At 52.0% G+C, this 21,763-nt stretch overlaps 1 protein-coding gene across 1 annotated transcript in view; it reads left to right on the top strand.

Moving 5' to 3' along the window:
- Nucleotides 1-16,404, top strand: part of LOC116938288 (myotilin-like) — a 28,142-nt gene extending 11,738 nt beyond the window's left edge. The window contains exons 3-6 of the mRNA XM_076063354.1: nucleotides 5,498-5,657; nucleotides 9,546-9,679; nucleotides 12,921-13,339; nucleotides 16,399-16,404. Of these exons, the coding sequence (XP_075919469.1) occupies nucleotides 5,498-5,657; nucleotides 9,546-9,679; nucleotides 12,921-13,339; nucleotides 16,399-16,404 (719 nt within the window). The remainder of the gene's footprint in view (nucleotides 1-5,497; nucleotides 5,658-9,545; nucleotides 9,680-12,920; nucleotides 13,340-16,398) is intronic.
- The last annotated feature ends 5,359 nt before the right edge of the window (nucleotides 16,405-21,763 follow it).

The raw sequence follows: 21,763 nt of genomic DNA, 5'->3' as shown, positions 1-21,763 counted from the left end.
ACACAGAGATACACACACAGTGACACACACACACAGAGATACACACACACAGTGATACACACAAAGTGATACACACACAGAGATACACACACAGAGATACACACGCAGATATACACACACACACAGATACACACACGCAGTGATACACACAGACAGAGATACACACACACAGTGATACACACACAGAGATACAACAACAACAACCGCCATTCGCCACTAAGTGGCGGTGACGTCACCACGACGCTTGTGCCAGGCTATGTGCACCCTGAGGCCACGTGAAGTGTCGAACGCCCGCTGGCAGGAGGTCACGGGGCAGACCCAGGTGCCACGGGTCGACTGACTGAGATGACCGGCTGATGCACCACCTGTGCCCCCTACTGTGCCAACCTGCTGTGCTTTAGCCACCCGGCGCTCCGCTCGTTGTTGTGAGCGTCGCTCCTCCGCCCTCCGTTGTTGTTAGAGGGCGACTACCTCCAACTGCCCAGTAGCATCCTTCACGAGCCTCCTCCACAGAGGCCGATCTTGACACCGCTGGTACCAGTCATCGGCAAGTCCACTCAGCTCCACGTCCTCCTGTACCACAACACTCCATCTCTTCTCTAGCCCGTGCCGCGCCCGTTTAGCCCCCTCGATCCGGCCGAACTAAAGCTGTTTCGGCATGCGGTGGCTGGGCATGCGGGCTACATGACCCAGCCAACGCAGCCTTGCCCGCTGGAGGAGCTCACCGATGGGACCTTGCCCAGATCTGTCAAGGATTTGTGAGCTCCTCACACAATCCAGTCTGGTTAAACCCAGGATGGATCGTAGGCAGGCCAGCCTAAATGTTTCTAACCGGCGAAGATGTTCCATTAGGGGGGTCCACGTTTCGCAAGTGTAGAGAAGGGAGGGAATGACCGTGGCCGAGAAGACCTGAAGCTTAGTGCGGAGCGACAGACCAGGTAGCTTCCACACAGCGTTACGCAACCGATGAAAAGATATTGCGGCTCGACTGATTCGGAGTGAGACCTCTGCTGTTAAACTGGAGCCAGTCATAAGCACACTGCCCAGGTATGGGAAACTCTCCACTCTCTCCACAACTGTCCCATCACCGATTGGGAGTTGTGGGGGTGGAGTGTCCGATGGTACAAAATACCCAGGCAGGTGCTTAGTTTTGGTGGGGCTGATGGTAAGGCCCCCACCTCTTAGTGGCACGCTCCAGTCTCAGCAGCAGCGTCTCCAACTCCTCCTCTGACTGAGCAGCTATTACCAAATCATCAGCAAACATAACGTGGTTGAGCAATAGGGAGCCATCCCTTGACCGCACCCGGGCATCGATTAGCCTCCCATTATATCTGTACCATATGGAGATTCCCCCGGTACAGCTATTGAAGGCTTCACGAACTACGTGGTCAAAATAGATGTTAAATAATGTGGGAGCCAGAGGACATCCCTGTCGCACCCCAAGGTGTACAGGGAATGGCTCTGACTCCCAGCCACGTAGTTTTACCCGGGCCCGCTCACCATCATGAAGGTCCTTAATGATCGTGAGCAGAGCGTCAGGTACTCCAAAAGCACGAAGAACAACCCAGAGCCCAGACCTACTGATGGTATCATAGGCCTTGACCAGGTCAATAAAGCAGAGATGTAGGTCTTGTTGGAATTCCCTACACCTCTGCTGTAGCAGACGGACAGAAAAAATGGCATCTGTGCAGGATCGCCCTTTCCTGAAACCGCATTGGGGCTCTGCAAGCCTCTCCTCAGCGTGCCTGGCAAGGCGATGCTGAATAATCCTTGCCAGGACCTTTCCCGGGAAACACTGAGGAGTGAAATGCCCCTGTAGTTGTTACAGTCTGTGCGGTCCCCCTTCTTAAAAAGGGGACCACCAGGGCATCCTTCCAATCCTGCGGAACCCGTCCAGTGGTCCACACTGTTGTTATGATGTCATATAGGACAGTCTGTGCACAAATGCCACCCTCCCTCAGCATTTCGCTTGGGAGATCATCTTTGCCCGCTGCCTTTCCTGATCTCAGACTTCGGATCGCCCTCAGTACTTCCTCAACAGATGGCACCTCAGCCAGCCACTCACAGGGGGTGACTTCTTCCAATATTTGAGGCACCGCAGCCTCAGCAGGGTCATTCTCACTTTGTGCCACGATGTTTTCCTGGCTGTGGGATTTTCCCTCCCCCAGGATCTCACAGAAATGCTCAGCAAATCTGCAAACCTGTTCCTGGGGGTCGGAGATTGGATCACCGTTTTTTCCCCTAATGATGGTAATAGGTGTGGCGCTGCAGGTTACTTTTTTGATGGAGTTAAATAGAGATTTGTGATCACGGGCCACTGAGGCAGACTCCATCTCCTCAGCAACCCGCGACCACCATCCATCCTTGCAGCGCCTCACGGCTCTCCGAACCTCCGAGCGAAGGCTGCTGTAATCCTCCTCATTCTCTGACGTGGCATTCTGTAGCCGATGACAGTGGGCCTGTCGCTTTTTCTCAACCATCCTGAACACCTCCTCTGTCAGCCAGGGTGTCTGGGGAGGTCTGGACCGCGTACCCAAAGCAGCCATTGCAGCTGCATGAGTCACAGTCCTAAACCTCGCCCATTTACCCTCGACATCAGGAGGAGTCGGGGACGATGCCAATCCCAGCCGCAAGCGATGATGAAATTCTCGCTTGCAACTTTCATCAGATAACTGAGACCAGGCCACTTTAGGTTGGAATGGGGTCCTGGGTGTACACCCACCACCAGAGTGGAAGAATGGCAGGCGCATCTTACAGATGACAAGTCGATGGTCAGAGGGCAGATCAGCTCCACGGTAGGTTCTGGTGTCAAGGACAAGGGCTCACATCCGCTGGTCCGTCACTATGTAGTCCAGCAGATGTTCTTGCTTGGACCCGGCGTGCATCCGTGATGTTGTGTGGATGCGCCGATGCCGGAACAGCGTGTTGGTAATTACAAGCCCATGGGCTGCACAAAAATCTAGCAGCCTCCTACCATTGTTATTGAGCTGATCTGGCCCATGACCTCCAATCACTCCAGACCAGGTGCCAGCATCATGACCAACTCGGGCATTGAAGTCACCCAACTTGATGACTCTATCCCGAGGGGCCACTTTAGCCAGCACCTGTGACTTAAGGTCATAGAAGGTATCTGACTCATCGGCTTTGCCTGCATCCCTCCACGGATGTTCATCTTCGGTGCGGGCATAAGTAACCACGACCACCATTCCTCGCCTCTGGTTGATGGGAAGGCGAGCCCAAAGTAGCCTGGGACTTACAGCTTCCCACACCTCACCGCAACGCTCCCACGCCCCCTTCATTCTTTTGTTGAAAAGAAGAGCCACACCCTGTTGTTTGGCAGTCTGCTGCCCCGAGTAGAGGACTGTCCACCCCTCCATGGTGGCAGGAGCCAGAGCCGGTCCACCAGTCCTCCTGAATGCCACATAGATCCAGGCGGTACCGGTCCAGCTCCCGACGGAGGAGTGGCAGCCTCTCCTCCGCAGTGAGCCTTCGGACATTCCACGTGGCCAAACGGCAAAAAACAACCCCCTACCTCCTCGCGGTGCCGGACGGGCAACTCTGTCGTGGACAATGCTGTGGGGGGAGGGCCAATTCCGATTGGCTCCTCCCCTCATGGCGTCTTTGCCCACCACAGGGGCTAAACGGGGGCTCTGGACGGGTGCGAGGGGCTGGTAACCCCTCCACCTTCAATTAATTACCACGAAACTACAACTACAGTGACACACAAAGATCCCCCATATAGCCTGTAACAGACTGGAGGGGCAAGTGCTGTTAGCGAGCACCTATGAAGGCCGGAACGGTACACGAGGGGGTGGGTGGCCAGCACCACGCCCGACCGCCTTTGTCTCCCTAGTGGCGATGTTTACACACCGCACCAGGTACTCATTTGAGGCTGAGTCGACCTAGGGGAGGCCCGGGACCGGTTCAGATAATCGTCACTGGTGTTGGCCGTGAGCGGGAATCGAACCCAGGTCGTCAGGTTCATAGCGCAGCGTAGCGCTAACCGCTACACATAGACATACACACACACACATAGACACACACACATAGACACACACACACATAGACACACTCGCCTGTCTGATAACCTGCAGATAGACACACACACATAGACACACACACACACATAGACACACACACAAAGACACACAAAGACACACACATATATATACACAGAGATAGTTACACTCACTCACTCAGCAACTCACTCACCAACTCAGTCACCCACTCACTCACCCCCCACTCATCCCCCACCCACTCACCAACTCACTCAGTCACAAACTCACCACTCACTCGCTCACTCACCCACTCACTCACCCACTCACTCACTTACCACTCATCCCCCACTCACCACTCACCCATTCACTCACCCACTCACTCACTCACTCACCCACTCACCCACTCACTCACTCACCCACTCACTCACTCACCACTCACCCACTCACCCACTCACTCACCCACTCACTCACTCACTCACCCACTCACTCACTCACCCACTCACTCACTCACCACTCACCCACTCACCCACTCACTCACCCACTCACTCACTCACCCACTCACTCACTCACCACTCACTCACTCACTCACCCACTCACCCACTCACTCACTCACCCACTCACCCACTCACTCACTCACCCACTCACTCACTCACCCACTCACCCACTCACCCACTCACTCACTCACCCACTCACTCACTCACCCACTCACCCACTCACTCACCCCCCACTCACTCACTCACCACTCACCACTCACCCACTCACTCACCACTAACTCACCCACTCACTCACTCACCACTCACCACTCACCCCCCACTAACCCCCCACCAACTCTCTCACTCACTCACCCACTCATTCACCACTCACTCACTCACTCACCACTCACTCACCACTCACCATTCACCCCCCACCCACTCTCTCACTCACTCACTCACCCACTCACCCACTCACCCACTCACTCACCACTCACCCACTCACTCACTCACCACTCACTCACCACTCACTCACCCACTCACTCACTCACCACTCACTCACCCACTCACTCACCCCCCACTACCCCCCCACCAACTCTCTCACTCACTCACTCACCACTCACCCACTCACTCACCACTCACCCACTCACTCACCACTCACTCACTCACCACTCACCCACTCACCACTCACCCACTCACTCACTCACCCACTCACTCACTCACCACTCACCCACTCACTCACTCACTCGCCCACTCACTCACTCACCCACTCACTCACTCACCACTCACCCACTCACTCACTCACTCGCCCACTCACTCACTCACCCACTCACTCACTCACCACTCACCCACTCACTCACTCACTCGCCCACTCACTCACTCACCACTCACTCACTCACCCACCCACTCACTCACTCGCCCACTCACTCACCACTCACCATTCACCCCCCACTCACCCCCCACTCACCACTCACCACTCACTCACTCACTCACCACTCACCCCCCACTCACCCCCCCACTCACCAACAGCCCGCCCAGTGCTCACCCCGCCGGAGTTCCACCAGCGCCTGGTGAGCGTGGTGGTGAGGAGTGGTGAGCGAGCAGAATTCCGGGCCAGAGTCACGGGCACGCCCAGACCCAGCGTCGTGGTGAGGAAAGACAACCAAGCCCTGTGTGGTGAGCGGGTGAGGTGAGCGTACACTCAGCCACTCACCATCTCACTCACCATCTCACTCACCATCTCACTCACCCACTCAGCCACTCACCATCTCACTCACCATCTCACTCACCATCTTACTCACCCACTCACCCACTCACCCACTCACCATCTCACTCACCCACTCACCCACTCACCATCTCACCATCTCACTCAGCCACTCACCATCTCACTCACCATCTCACTCACCATCTCACTCACCCACTCAGCCACTCACCATCTCACTCACCATCTCACTCACCATCTCACTCACCCACTCACCATCTCACTCACCCACTCACCATCTCACTCAGCCACTCACCATCTCACTCACCATCTCACTCACCATCTCACTCACCCACTCACCATCTCACTCACCCACTCACCATCTCACTCACCATCTCACTCACCATCTCACTCACCCACTCGCCATCTCACTCACCCACTCACCATCTCACTCACCATCTCACTCACCATCTCACTCAGCCACTCACCATCTCACTCACCATCTCACTCACCCACTCACCCACTCACCATCTCACTCAGCCACTCACCATCTCACTCACCATCTCACTCACCCACTCACCATCTCACTCACCATCTCACTCACCCACTCACCATCTCACTCACCATCTCACTCACCCACTCACCATCTCACTCACCCACTCACCATCTCACTCACCATCTCACTCACCATCTCACTCACCCACTCACCATCTCACTCACCCACTCACCATCTCACTCACCATCTCACTCACCCACTCACCCACTCACCATCTCACTCACCTTCTCACTCACCCACTCACCCACTCACCATCTCACTCACCCACTCACCATCTCACTCACCATCTCACTCACCATCTCACTCACCCACTCACCCACTCACCATCTCACTCACCATCTCACTCACCATCTCACTCACCATCTTACTCACCCACTCACCATCTCACTCACCCACTCACCATCTCACTCACCATCTCACTCACCATCTCACTCACCCACTCACCATCTCACTCACCATCTCACTCACCATCTTACTCACCCACTCACCATCGCACTCACCCACTCACCATCTCACTCACCATCTCACTCACCATCTCACTCAGCCACTCACCATCTCACTCACCATCTCACTCACCATCTCACTCACCATCTTACTCACCCACTCGCCATCTCACTCACCCACTCACCCACTCACCCACTCACTCACCAACCCACTCACCCACTCACCATCTCACTCACCCACTTACGCACCCACTTACTCACTTACCCACCACGATGTTGGTGATGCTGGTGGTGATGTTGGTGATGGTGATGGTGGTGATGATGATGGTGGTGATGGTGGTGGTGGTGATGATGATGGTGGTGGTGATGGTGATGATGGTGGTGGTGGTGATGGTGATGATGGTGGTGGTGGTGATGGTGGTGATGCTGGTGGTGATGTTGGTGATGGTGGTGATGTTGGTGGTGATGATGGAAGTGATGATGATGGTGGTGATGATGTTGGTGGTGATGGTGATGATGGTGGTGACGGTGATGATTATGGTGATGATAGTGGTGATGTTGTTGGTGATGATGGTGGTGGTGATGGTGGTGATGGTGATGATCGTAGTGATGGTGGTGGTCATGGTGGTAATGGTGGTGATGATGTTGGTGGTTATGGTGGTGGTGATGGTGGTGATGATGTTGGTGGTGCTGGTGGTGGTGATGGTGATGATGGTGGTGGTGATGGTGGTGGTGGTGATGGTGGTGATGGTGGTGGTGATGGTGGTGATGGTGGTGATGTTGATGGTGATGAAGGTGGTGATGGTGATGAAGGTGGTGATGTTGGTGATGTTGGTGGTGATGGTGGTGATGGTGGTGGTAACGGTGGTGATGGTGATGGTGGTGATGTTGGTGTTGATGGTGGTGATGATGGTGGTGATGGTGGTGATGGTGGTGATGTTGGTGGTGGTGATGGTGGTGGTGATGATGATGGTGGTGATGATGATGGTGATGATGGTGATGTTGGTGATGATGGTGGTGGTGATGGTGGTGATGGTGGTGATGTTGGTGGTGATGGTGGTGATGGTGATGATGGTGATGGTGGTGATGGTAGTGGTGATGATGGTGGTGATGGCAGTGGTGATGATGATGATGGTGGTGACGGTGATGATGGTGGTGATGATAGTGGTGATGTTGTTGGTGATGATGGTGGTGGTGACGTTGGTGGTGGTGATGGTGATGATGGTGATGTTGGTGGTGGTGATGGTGGTGGTGATGTTGGTGATGGTGGTGGTGATTTGTGGTGGTGATGGTGATGGTGGTGATGTTGGTGGTGATGGTGGTGATGTTGGTGGTGATGGTGATGATGTTGGTGGTGATGGTGATGAAGGTGGTGATGTTGGTGATGTTGGTGGTGATGGTGGTGATGGTGGTGATGGTGGTGGTAACGGTGGTGATGGTGATGGTGTTGGTGGTGATGGTGATGATGATGATGATGTTGGTGGTGATGGTGGTGATGATGATGATGATGTTGGTGGTGATGATGGTGATGTTGGTGGTGATGATGGAAGTGATGATGATAGTAGTGATGATGTTGGTGGTGATGGTGATGATGGTGGTGACGGTGATGATGGTGGTGATGATAGTGGTGATGTTGTTGGTGATGATGGTGGTGGTGATGTTGGTGGTGGTGGGATGGTGATGGTGGTGGTGATGATGGTGATGTTGGTGGTGGTGATGGTGATGGTGGTGGTGATGTTGGTGATGGTGGTGGTGATTTGTGGTGGTGATGTTGGTGGTGATGGTGGTGATGGTGGTGGTAACGGTGGTGATGGTGATGGTGTTGGTGGTGATGGTGATGATGATGTTGGTGATGATGGTGGTTATGATGATGATGATGTTGGTGGTGATGATGGAAGTGATGATGATAGTAGTGATGATGTTGGTGGTGATGGTGATGATGTTGGTGGTGATGGTGATGATGGTGGTGATGATAGTGGTGATGTTGTTGGTGATGATGATGGTGGTGGTGATGTTGGTGGTGGTGATGGTGATGTTGGTGGTGGTGATGGTGGTGGTGATGTTGGTGATGGTGGTGGTGATGATGGTGATGGTGGTGGTGATGATGGAAGTGATGATGATAGTAGTGATGATGTTGGTGGTGATGGGTGATGGTGGTGGTGGTGGTAGTGATGGTGATGGTGGGGGATGTTGGTGATGGTGGTGATGGTGGTGATGGTGGTGATGTTGGTGGTGATGATGGAAGTGATGATGATGGTGGTGATGTTGTTGGTGATGATGGTGATGATGGTGGTGGTGATGGTGGTGATGTTGATGGTGGTGATGGTGATGATGGTAGTGATGGTGGTGGTCATGGTGGTAATGGTGGTGATGATGTTGGTGGTGATGGTGGTGGTGATGGTGGTGATGATGTTGGTGGTGCTGGTGGTGGTGATGGTGATGATGGTGGTGGTGATGGTGGTGATGGTGGTGGTGGTGGTGATGATGGTGGTGACGGTGATGATGGTGGTGATGGTGATGATGGGAGTGATGATGATGGTGGTGATGGTGGTGGTGATGGTGGTGATGATGGTGGTGATGATGTTGGTGGTGATGGTGATGATTTTGGTGGTGATGGTGATGATGGTGGTGACGGTGATGATGGTGGTGATGATAGTGGTGATGTTGTTGGTGATGATGGTGGTGGTGATGTTGGTGGTGGTGATGGTGATGGTGGTGGTGATGATGGTGATGTTGGTGGTGGTGATGGTGATGGTAGTGGTGATTTGTGGTGGTGATGTGGTGGTGATGGTGGTGATGGTGGTGGTGGTGGTGGTGATAATGACGGTGGTGATGGTGGTGATGGTGGTGGTGATGTTGGTGGTGATGTCGTGCCAGGGTGATGGTGAGTGATGGTGGTGAGATCACCATCGTGGTGAGCGACGTGGTGGTGAGCGATGCTGGCTGGTTCACGGCGTCGGCCATCAACTCGGCAGGGAGTGCTCTCTCCACTGCTAGACTGGACGTCGTGGGTGAGTGGGTGGGTGAGTGGGTTGGTGGTGAGTGAGTGGGTGAGTGGGTGGGTGAGTGGAGAGTGAGTGAGTGGGTGAGTGAGTGAGTGGGTGGTGAGTGGGTTAGTGAGTGGGTGCTGAGTGGGTGGGTGAGTCAGTGAGTGAGTGGGTGGTGAGTGGGTGAGTGGGTGAGTGGGTGGGTGGGTGGGTGGTGAGTGGATGGGTCAGTGGGTGAGTGGGTGAGTTAGTGGGTGAGTGAGTGAGTGGGCGGGTGAGTGAGTGAGTGGGTGTGTGAGTGGGTGTGTGAGTGGGTGCATGAGTGGGTGAGTGGCTGGGTGAGTGGTGAGTGAGCGAGTGGGTGGGTGGGGTGGTGAGTGGATGAGTCAGTGAGTGAGTGGGTGGGTTGGTGGTGAGTGAGTGGGTGGGTGAGTTGTGAGTGAGTGAGTGAGTTGCTGAGTGGGTGGGTGAGTGAGTGAGTGAGTGGGTGGTGAGTGGGTGGTGAGTGGATGGGTCAGTGAGTGAGTGGGTGAGTAGGTGGTGAGTGAGTGGAGAGTGGGTGAGTGAGTGAGTGAGTGGGTGGTGAGTGGGTTAGTGAGTGGGTGACTGGTTGAGTGAGTGAGTGATTGGGTGGGTGAGTGAGTGGGTGGGTGAGTGGGTGAGTGAGTGAGTGGGTGAGTGAGTGAGTGGGTGAGTGGGTGAGTGAGTGAGTGGGTGGTGAGTGGATGGGTGAGTGAGTGAGTGTGTGAGTGAGTGGGCGGGTGAGTGGGTGTGTGAGTGGGTGCGTGAGTGAGTGGGTGAGTGAGTGAGTGAGTGGGTGGGTGAGTGAGTGGGTGGATGGGTGAGTTAGTGAGTGGGTGAGTGAGTGGTGGGTGGGTGAGTGAGTGGGTGAGTGAGTGGTGAGTGAGTGAGTGAGTTGGTGGTGAGTGGGTTAGTGAGTGGTTGGGTGACTGGTTGATTGAGTGAGTGGGTGAGTGAGTGATTGGGTGGGTGAGTGAGTGGGTGGGTGAGTGAGTGGGTGGGTGAGTGGGTGAGTGAGTGAGTGGGTGGTGAGTGGATGGGTGAGTGAGTGAGTGAGAGGGTGAGTGAGTGGGTGGGTGGTGAGTGGATGGGTGAGTGAGTGAGTGAGTGGGTGGTGAGTGGGTGAGTGGAGAGTGAGTGAGTGAGTGGGTGGTGAGTGGGTTAGTGAGTGGTTGGGTGACTGGTTGAGTGAGTGAGTGGGTGAGTGAGTGATTGGGTGGGTGAGTGAGTGGGTGGGTGAGTGAGTGGGTGGGTGAGTGGGTGAGTGGGTGAGTGAGTGAGTGGGTGAGTGGGTGAGTGAGTGAGTGGGTGGTGAGTGGATGGGTGAGTGAGTGAGTGAGTGGGTGAGTGAGTGGGTGGTGAGTGGATGGGTGAGTGAGTGAGTGAGTGGGCGGGTGAGTGAGTGAGTGGGTGTGTGAGTGGGTGCGTGAGTGAGTGCGTGAATGAGTGGGTGAGTGAGTGAGTGGGTGAGTGAGTGGGTGGATGGGTGAGTTAGTGAGTGGGTGGGTGAGTGAATGAGTGAGTGGGTGAGTGGTGAGTGAGTGAATGAGTGAGTGAGTAGTGAGGGAGTGAGTGGTTAGTGAGTGGGTGAGTGAGTGGTAAGTGAGTGAGTGGGTGAATGAGTGGGTGAGTGGGTGGGTGAGTGGTGAGTAAGTGGTGAGTGAGTGAGTGAGTGGGTGAGTGAGTGAGTGGGTGGTGAGTGGGTTAGTGAGTGAGTGAGTGAGTGGGTGGATGAGTGAGTGAGTGGGTGATGGGTGAGTGATGGGTGAGTGGGTGGGTGGGTGGGTGAGTGGGTAGGTGAGTGAGTGGGTGGGTGAAGGGGTGAGTGAGTGAGTGAGTGGTGGAGAGTGGGTGGGTGAGTGAGTGGGTGAGTGCGTGAGTGGGTGAGTGAGTGGGTGAGTGAGTGAGTGGGTGGTGAGTGGGTTAGTGAGTGAGTGAGTGAGTGGGTGGATGAGTGAGTGAGTGGGTGATGGGTGAGTGATTGGGTGAGTGGGTGGGTAGGTGGGTGAGTGGGTAGGTGAGTGAGTGGGTGGGTGAGTGAGTGGGTGGGTGAGTGAGTGAGTGGGTGTGTGAGTGGGTGCGTGAGTGAGTGAGTGGGTGAGTGAGTGGGTGGGTGGGTGAGTGGGTGAGTGAGTGGGTGAGTGAGTGAGTGGGTGTGTGAGTGGGTGAGTGAGTGAGTGGGTGTGTGAGTGGGTGCGTGAGTGAGTGAGTGCGTGAATGAGTGGGTGAGTGAGTGAGTGGGTGAGTGAGTGAGTGGGTGAGTGAGTGGTGAGTGAGTGGAGAGTGAGTGGGTGAGTGAGTGAGTGAGTGGGTGAGTGAGTGGGTGAGTGAATGGTGAGTGAGCGAGTGGGTGAGTGAGTGGTGAGTGGGTGAGTGAGTGGGTGTGTGAGTGAGTGAATGAGTGGTGAGTGAATTAGTGGGTGGCTGGGTGGGTGAGTGAGTGAGTGAGTGGTTGAGTGAGTGGGTGAGTGAGTGGTGAGTGAGTGAGTGAGTGGGTGAGTGAGTGGGTGAGTGAGTGAGTCGGTGAGTGAGTGAGTGGTGAGTGAGTGAGTGAGTGGGGTGGGTGGGTGAGTGAGTGAGTGTTGAGTGAGTGAGTGACTGAGTGGTGAGTGAGTGGGTGAGAGGGTGAGTGAGTGAGTGGGTGGGTGAGTGGTGAGTGAGTGAGTGGGTGAGTGAGTTAGTGGGTGAGTGGGTGAGTGAGTGGGTGAGTGGGTGAGTGAGTGGGTGAGTGGGTGAGTGAGTGAGTCGGTGAGTGAGTGAGTCGGTGAGGGAGTGAGTGAGTCGGTGAGTGAGTGAGTGGTGGGTGAGTGGGTGAGTGGGTGAGTGGGTGAGTGAGTGAGTGGTGGGTGGGTGAGTGAGTGAGTGGGTGAGTGGGTGAGTGGGTGAGTGAGTGAGTGGTGGGTGGGTGGGTGAGTGAGTGGTGAGTGAGTGGGTGGTGAGTGAGTGGGTGGTGAGTGAGTGGGTGGTGATGAGTGAGTTTTCAGTGAGTGAGTGGGTGAGTGAGTGAGTGAGTGGTGAGTGAGTGAGTGGTGAGTAAGTGAGTGGTGGGTGAGTGAGTGGGTGAGTGAGTGAGTGAGTGGGTGAGTGAGTGAGTGAGTGGTGAGTGAGTGAGTGGTGAGTAAGTGAGTGAGTGGGTGAGTGAGTGAGTGGTGAGTGAGTGGTGAGTGAGTGGTGAGTGAGTGAGTGGTGAGTGAGTGGTGAGTGAGTGGGGTCTGCGTTCTCTCTCTCCCTCCCCCCACCCCAGAGCCCCGCCCCCTGTACCACGTGGGGGCTCCTGGCCACGCCCCACGCCTCGCGGCCCCGCCCCCAAACGCCCCTTACGCCGCCCTCTCAAAGTTGGGGTTGGACGTTCGAGCGACGGTCGGGCGACGTTCGGCAAACTTTGGGGCCACATTTGGCTCCATGCCGTTGGTTGAGAGTGGAGGAGCTGTAAGCACTCACCCACCTCACTCACTCACCCACTCACTCACCACTCACTCACTCATCCACTCACTCACTCACTCATCCACTCACTCACCCACTCACTCACTCACCCACTCACTCACTCACCCACTCACTCACCCACCTCACTCACTCACCCACTCACTCACCCACCTCACTCACTCACCCACTCACTCACCCACCCACTCCCCACTCACCAAGCTCACTCACCCAACCACCTCAGCTCACTCACTCACCCAACCACCTCACTCACTCACTCACCCACCCACCTCACTCACTCACTCACCCCAACCTCACTCACTACTCACTCACCCACCTCACTCACTCACTCACCCACTCACTCACCCACTCACTCACCCACTCACTCACTCACCCACTCACCCACTCACTCACTCACCCACCCACCTCACTCACTCACTCACCCACTCACTCACCCACTCACTCACTCACTCACCCACTCACTCACTCACCCACTACCCACTCACTCACTCACTCACTCACCCACCCACTCACTCACTCACTCACCCACTCACTCACCCACTCACTCACCCACTCACCCACTCACTCACTCACCCACCCACCTCACTCACTCACTCACCCACTCACTCACTCACCCACTCACTCACTCACTCCACTCACTCACTCACTCACCCACTCACTCACCCACTCACTCACTCACCACTCACTCACCCACTCACTCACTCACCCACTCACCCACTCACTCATTCACCCACCCACCTCACTCACTCACTCACCCACCCACCCACCCCACCTCACTCACTCACTCACCCACTCACTCACTCACCCACTCACTCACCCACTCACTCACCCACTCACTCACCCACTCACTCACTCACTCACCCACTCACCACTCACTCACCACCCACCAACCTCACTCACCCACTCACTCACCCACTCACTCACTCACTCCACCCACTCACTCACTCACCCACTCACTCACTCACTCACCCCTCACTCACTCACTCACTCACCCCACTCACTCACTCACTCACCCACTCACTCACTCACTCACCCACTCACTCACTCACTCACCCACTCACCCACTCACTCACCCACCTCACTCACCACTCACCCACCTCACTCACTCACTCACCCAACCACCTCACTCACTCACTCACCCACTCACTCACCCACTCACTCACCCACTCACTCACTCACTCACCCACTCACTCACTCACCCACTCACTCACTCACCCACCTCACTCACTCACTCACCCACCCACCTCACTCACTCACTCACCCACCCACCTCACTCACTCACTCACCCAACCACCTCACTCACTCACTCACCCACCCACCTCACTCACTCACTCACCCACTCACTCACCCACCCACTCACTCACCCACTCACTCACTCACCCACTCACCCACTCACTCACTCACCCACCCACCTCACTCACTCACTCACCCACTCACTCACCCACTCACTCACTCACTCACCCACTCACTCACTCACCCACTCACCCACTCACTCACTCACTCACCCACCCACCTCACTCACTCACTCACCCACTCACTCACCCACTCACTCACCCACTCACCCACTCACTCACTCACCCACCCACCTCACTCACTCACTCACCCACTCACTCACTCACCCACTCACTCACTCACCCACTCACTCACTCACTCACCCACTCACTCACCCACTCACTCACTCACCCACTCACTCACCCACTCACTCACTCACCCACTCACCCACTCACTCATTCACCCACCCACCTCACTCACTCACTCACCCACCCACCCACCCACCTCACTCACTCACTCACCCACTCACTCACTCACCCACTCACTCACCCACTCACTCACCCACTCACTCACCCACTCACTCACTCACTCACCCACTCACTCACTCACTCACCCACCCACCAACCTCACTCACCCACTCACTCACCCACTCACTCACTCACCCACCCACTCACTCACTCACCCACTCACTCACTCACTCACCCACTCACTCACTCACTCACCCACTCACTCACTCACTCACCCACTCACTCACTCACTCACCCACTCACTCACCCACTCACTCACCCACTCACTCACTCACTCACCCACTCACTCACTCACTCACATCCACTCACTCACTCACTCACTCACTCACTCACTCACCCACTCACCACCCCTCACTCACTCACTCACCCACCCACTCACTCACTCACTCACCCACCCACCAACCTCACTCACTCACCCCCTCACTCACTCACCCACTCACTCACTCACCCACCCACTCACTCACTCACGCACCCACCCACCCCCCTCACTCACTCACCCACTCACTCACCCACTCACTCACTCACCCCCTCACTCACTCACCCACTCACTCACCCCCCTCACTCACCCCCCTCACTCACTCACTCACCCACCCACAACCTCACTCATCCACTCACTCACCCACTCACTCACTCACCCCCTCACTCACTCACTCACCCACCCACTCACACACCCACCCACCTCACTCACTCACCCACTCACTCACCCACCCACTCACTCACCCACCCACCCACCCACTCACTCACTCACTCACCCACCCACCTCACTCACTCACTCACCCACTCACTCACTCACCTACTCACTCACTCACTCACCCACCCACTCACCCACCCACCCACCTCACTCACTCACTCACCCACTCACCTCACTCACTCACTCACCCACCCACTCACCCACCCACTCACTCACTCACTCACCCACTCACCCACTCACTCACCCACTCTCTCACCCACTCTCTCACCCACTCACTCACTCACTCACCCACCCACCCACCCACCTCACTCACTCACTCACCCACTCACTCACCCACCCACCCACCCACTCACTCACTCACTCACCCACCCACCTCACTCACTCACTCACCCACCCACCCACCTCACTCACTCACTCACCCACTCACTCACTCACCTACTCACTCACTCACTCACCCACCCACTCACCCACCCACCCACCTCACTCAATCACTCACCCACCCACCTCACTCACTCACTCACCCACCCACTCACCCACCCACTCACTCACTCACTCACCCACCCACTCACTCACTCACCCACCCACCCACTCACTCACTCACCCACCCACCTCACTCACTCACTCACCCACCCACCCACTCACCCACTCACCCACTCACCCACTCACTCACTCACTCACCCACTCACTCACCCACCCACCCACACACTCACTCACCCACCCACACACTCACTCACCCACCCACCCACTCACTCACCCACTCACCCACTCACTCACTCCACTTGCACTTACAGCCCTGATAGAGGCTACCTTGGTCATCTTTGTCAGCGCTGGTGAAATAATATACAAACATTTATAATCAATACTCTATATACACTCATATATACTCAATAATATATAATCAATTATATACATATAGAGATACATAGAGACTCATAGAGATACATAGAGATACATAGAGATATATAGAGATACATAGAGATACATAGAGAATCATAGAGACTCAGAGATATATAGAGACTCATAGAGACCCATAGAGACTCATAGGGACCCATAGAGACTCATAGAGATATAGAGATACATAGAGACTCATAGAGATACATAGAGATATATAGAGACTCATATAGATACATAGAGATTCCTGGAGACTCATAGAGATACATAGAGACTCATAGAGATACATAGAGATATATAGAGACTCATAAAGATACATAGAGACTCAGAGAGACACGTAGAGATAAATAGAGATACATAGAGACTCATAGAGATACATAGAGATACATAGAGACTCAGAGATACATAGAGATTGATAGAGACCCATAGAGATACAGAGAGATACATAGAGACACATAGAGATACATGGAGACTCATAGAGATGCATAGAGACACATAGAGATACACAGAGATATATAGAGACTCATAGAGATACATAGAGACTCATAGAGATACATAGAAGGAGATTATGTCACTAGCTGTGTGTTTTATCTGGAGTGGATTCAATAAAAATATATATATATATCATTGTGAGATGTACTTAGTGAGTGGGTGAGTGAGTGAGTGAGGGAATGGGTGAGTGAGTGGGTGAGTGAGTGGGTGAGTGAGTGAGTGGGTGAGTGAGTGGGTCAGTGAGTGGGTGAGTGGGTGGAAGAGTGCGTGAGTGAGTGGGTGAGTGAGTGAGTGGGTGAGTGAGTGAGTGGGTGGGTGAGTGGGTGAGTGAGGGAGTGGGTGAGTGAGTGGGTGGAAGAGTGCGTGAGTGAGTGAGTGAGTGGGTGAGTGAGTGGGTGAGTGAGTGGGTGAGTGGGTGAGTGAGTGGGTGAGTGGGTGAGTGAGTGGGTGAGTGATTGAGTGGGTGGGTGAGTGGGTGAGTGAGTGGGTGAGTGAGTGGGTGAGTGAGTGGGTGAGTGAGTGGGTGAGTGAGTGGGTGAGTGGGTAAGTGGGTGGATGAGTGGGTGAGTGAGTGGATGAGTGAGTGAGTGGGTGAGTGAGTGAGTGGTGAGTGAGTGAGTGAGTGGGTGAGTGGGTGAGTGGGTGAGTGAGTGGGTGAGTGGAAGAGTGAGTGGGTGAGTGGGTGAGTGAGTGAGTGAGTGGATGAGTGAGTGAGTGGGTGAGTGGGTGAGTGAGTGGGTGAGTGAGTGGGTGAGTGGGTGAGTGAGTGAGTGGGTGAGTGAGTGGGTGAGTGTGTGGATGAGTGGGTGAGTGATTGGATGAGTGGATGAGTGGGTGAGCGAGTGAGGTGAGTGAGTGGGTGAGTGGGTGGGTGAGTGAGTGGGTGAGTGGGTAAGTGGGTGGATGAGTGGGTGAGTGAGTGGATGAGTGAGTGAGTGGGTGAGTGAGTGAGTGGTGAGTGAGTGAGTGGGTGAGTGGGTGAGTGAGTGGGTGAGTGGAAGAGTGAGTGAGTGGGTGATTGGGTGAGTGAGTGAGTGGGTGAGTGAGTGAGTGGTGGTGAGTGAGTGTGTGAGTGGTACAGATGACATCATCCTTCATGAGGAATCGATACTTCGATTCCCATCGTCCAACGATTCCCCGATTCCGCCCATTCACTTCCACTGAGAAACAAAGCGAATCGCCGAGCACTAAGCAGGCGAAATCGATCGTCGATTTACAAAATCGATTTTCCCCGTAAGAATACGTGGAACAGGAATCGACACCGTCGATTCCCCAATAGCATCGGACTCTGACTGTCCGAGGGCGACAGCTGCATTAGCGGGCTGCAATCGATTCGGTCGATTTACGTGATCGATTCTCAGAATCGCTTGGCCCAGCGTGCCAACCATTCGACCCACCGCTCAACTCAAGAGTCGCATTCTGGAATCGATTCCTTCCGTATGCATTCCGGCGAGCGATTCCTACGGCTAATCCTACGGCGTGTCTCGGAATCGACAGGGAGAAATCGATGTTATCAATTCCTGAGATCCGAATCGCCCATGACCGCTAATCTTGGTGCTGAATGGTAACCGCCCTCTCGGAATCGAAGATTTCGATTAAAAACAATCGATTCCCTTCCCCCAGGCTTGCGTTGTGAGCAGTGGAATCGACGCTCTGGCATCTAAATCATCGAATATAATCGAATCGCCTGCTGTGATAGGGACCGAATTAGAATTGACCAATTGTTAATCGATGAATCGTGCATGAGTCTAAGAATCTACTCGGTCGAATCGCAATTTCGATTTCCTCCGAATCGAATCGGCTACGGCCGCTGTCCTTGGTGCTGAAGCGAATCGTACGCTAGGAATCGACGAGTGCCGACTTCAAATAATCGATTCCTCTTGCCCACCACAGGGTTGTGGGTCTGAGGAATCGACGGTAGAGGAATGTAAATGTTCCAATGGAATCGAGTCGACGGCGTCTTCTGAAATCTTCATCGTGAGAAGCCGCTCCAGTGGACAGAAGCTGTTAAAGTGTCAACAAAATGTTTATAAATTCTAATTATACATTATAATTATACCTTATAATTATACACTACATAGTGTATATACATCATATTATATAGTATGTAGATTATATAGACTAAAGTGTCAACAAAATGTTTATACATTCTAATTATACATTATAATTATACAATAATTATACATTCTAAATATACACTATATAGTGTATATACATCATATTATATACATTATATAGTATATAGACTAAAATGTCAACACAATGTATAGTATATACACTTTATATTTACACTAATTATACACTAATTATACACTACATAGTGTATATACATTATATAGTATATAGACTATATACACTAAAGTGTCAACACAATGTATAGTATATACACTTTATATTTACACTAATTATACACTAATTCTAGATTATATATATACATTATATATACACTAATTATACACTAATTATACACTATATAATGTATATACATTATATATATTATATAGCATGTAAATAATATAGACTAAAGTGTCAATATAATGTATAGTATATACACTTTATATTTATACTAATTATACACGAATTATACACTAACTATACATTATATATACACTAATTATACATTAATTATACATTATATAGTGTATTTACATTATATATGCATTATATACACACTACATACATTATATACACTTTATACATTATATACACTATTTATACATAATATACACTATATATACATTATATACACTATTTATACATTATACACACTATTTATACATTATACACACTATTTATACATTATACACACTATACATTATATACACTATTTATACATTATACACACTATTTATACATAATACACACTATACATTATACACACGATTTATAAATACTACACACTATTTATACATTATATACACTATTTATACATTATATACATATTATAGGGTTTATACACACAGAGTATTGTGTTTATATAATCGATACAGTATATACAACACGTACTGTATATACAGTATGCACTGTGCGTACTGCATGTACAGTCTATTATATACAGTACAATATACTGTACATGCAGTATAATCTATAAATTATCTTGCTTTTTTATAGATTATAAAAAGTTTTATACTTTATAGATGATATAGTATTTATATATAGATAGATGATATTGTTTATATATCGTATATTTAGCTTAAAAATAGCTCATAGTTTATAAATACCCACATATAGTGTAGTATATAGAATGTATATATAATGTAGTTGCCATATTAAGTGTATATAATGAATGAGTGTGCTGTGTATACTATTTGTGTGTGTGTAATCTATTATATATAGTGTATTAGATATCTATTGTAGATAGAGGGAGTGAGTGTGTATCTGTGTGTATTTGTGTGTTTGTATCTGTGTGTCTGTGTGTGTGTATTTGTGTGTGTATATCTGTGAGTGTGTGTATTGTGTGTGTGTGTATATATCTGTGTGTGTGTCTGTGTGTGTCTATGTGTGTGTCTGTATCTGTGTGTGTGTCTGTGTGTCTGTCTGTGTATGTATCTGTGTGTGTATGTCTGTGTGTGTCTGTGTGTGTGTATCTGTGTGTGTGTATCTGTGTGTGTGTGTCTGTGTGTGTGTCTGTGTATGTCTGTGTGTGTGTCTGTGTGTGTATCTGTGTGTGTGTGTGTGTATCTGCGTGTGTGTGTCTGTGTGTGTGTGTGTATATCTGTGTGTGTGTCTGTATCTGCGTGTGTGTCTGTGTGTTTGTGTCTGTGAGTATATCTGTGTGTGTGTATCTGTGTGTGTATGTCTGTGTGTGTATCTGTGTGTGTGTCTGTGTGTATGTGTGTGTCTGTGTGTGTGTGTATCTGTGTGTCTGTGTGTGTATGTGTGTGTCTGTGTGTGTGTATCTGTGTGTGTGTCTGTGTGTGTGTGTCAGTGTGTGTGTCTGTGTATGTCTGTGTGTGTGTGTGTCTGTGTGTCTGTGTGTGTATCTGTGTGTGTGTATCTGCGTGTGTGTGTCTGTGTGTGTGTGTATCTGTGTGTGTGTGTCTGTACCTGCGTGTGTGTCTGTGTGTGTGTGTCTGTGTGTCTGTGTCTGTGTGTATATCTGTGTGTGTGTATCTGTGTGTATGTCTGTGTGTGTATCTGTGTGTGTGTCTGTGTGTGTATATATGTGTGTCTGTGTGTGTGTATCTGTGTGTGTCTGTGTGTGTGTCTGTGTGTGTGTATCTGTGTGTGTGTCTGTGTATGTCTGTGTGTGTCTGTGTGTGTATCTGTGTGTGTGTCTGCGTGTGTGTGCCTGTGTGTGTGTGTGTGTCTGTGTGTCTGTGTGCATATCTGCGTGTGTGTATCTGTGTGTGTATGTCTGTGTGTGTCTGTGTGTCTGTGTGTGTATCAGTGTGTGTGTCTGCATCTGCGTGTGTGTGTGTCTGTGTGTCTGTGTGTATATCTGTGTGTGTATCTGTGTGTGTATGTCTGTGTGTGTATATGTGTGTGTGTGTCTGTGTGTGTGTGTATATGTGTGTGTATCTGTGTGTATCTGTGTGTGTCTGTGTGTGTGTGTGTATCTGTGTGTGTGTCTGTGTGTGTGTAACTGTGTGTGTCTGTGTGTGTGTATCTGCGTGTGTATGTGTGCGTATCTGTGTGTGTGTGTATCTGTGTGTGTGTCTGTGTGTGTGTATCTGTGTGTATGTGTATCTGTGTGTGTATCTCCAGGAGGATGATTGGGGTGATGTTGGTGATGTTGGTGATGGGGGTGGTGTTGGTGCTGATTGTTCCTGG

This window comes from Petromyzon marinus, unplaced genomic scaffold (genome assembly GCF_048934315.1).
Source record: "Petromyzon marinus isolate PM22_M1 ecotype Great Lakes invasive population unplaced genomic scaffold, UKy_Petmar_22M1.pri1.0 PM_Scaffold_103, whole genome shotgun sequence".
Classification (NCBI taxonomy): Eukaryota; Metazoa; Chordata; class Hyperoartia; order Petromyzontiformes; family Petromyzontidae; genus Petromyzon; species Petromyzon marinus.
This window is presented reverse-complemented; position numbering and strand designations above follow the sequence as displayed.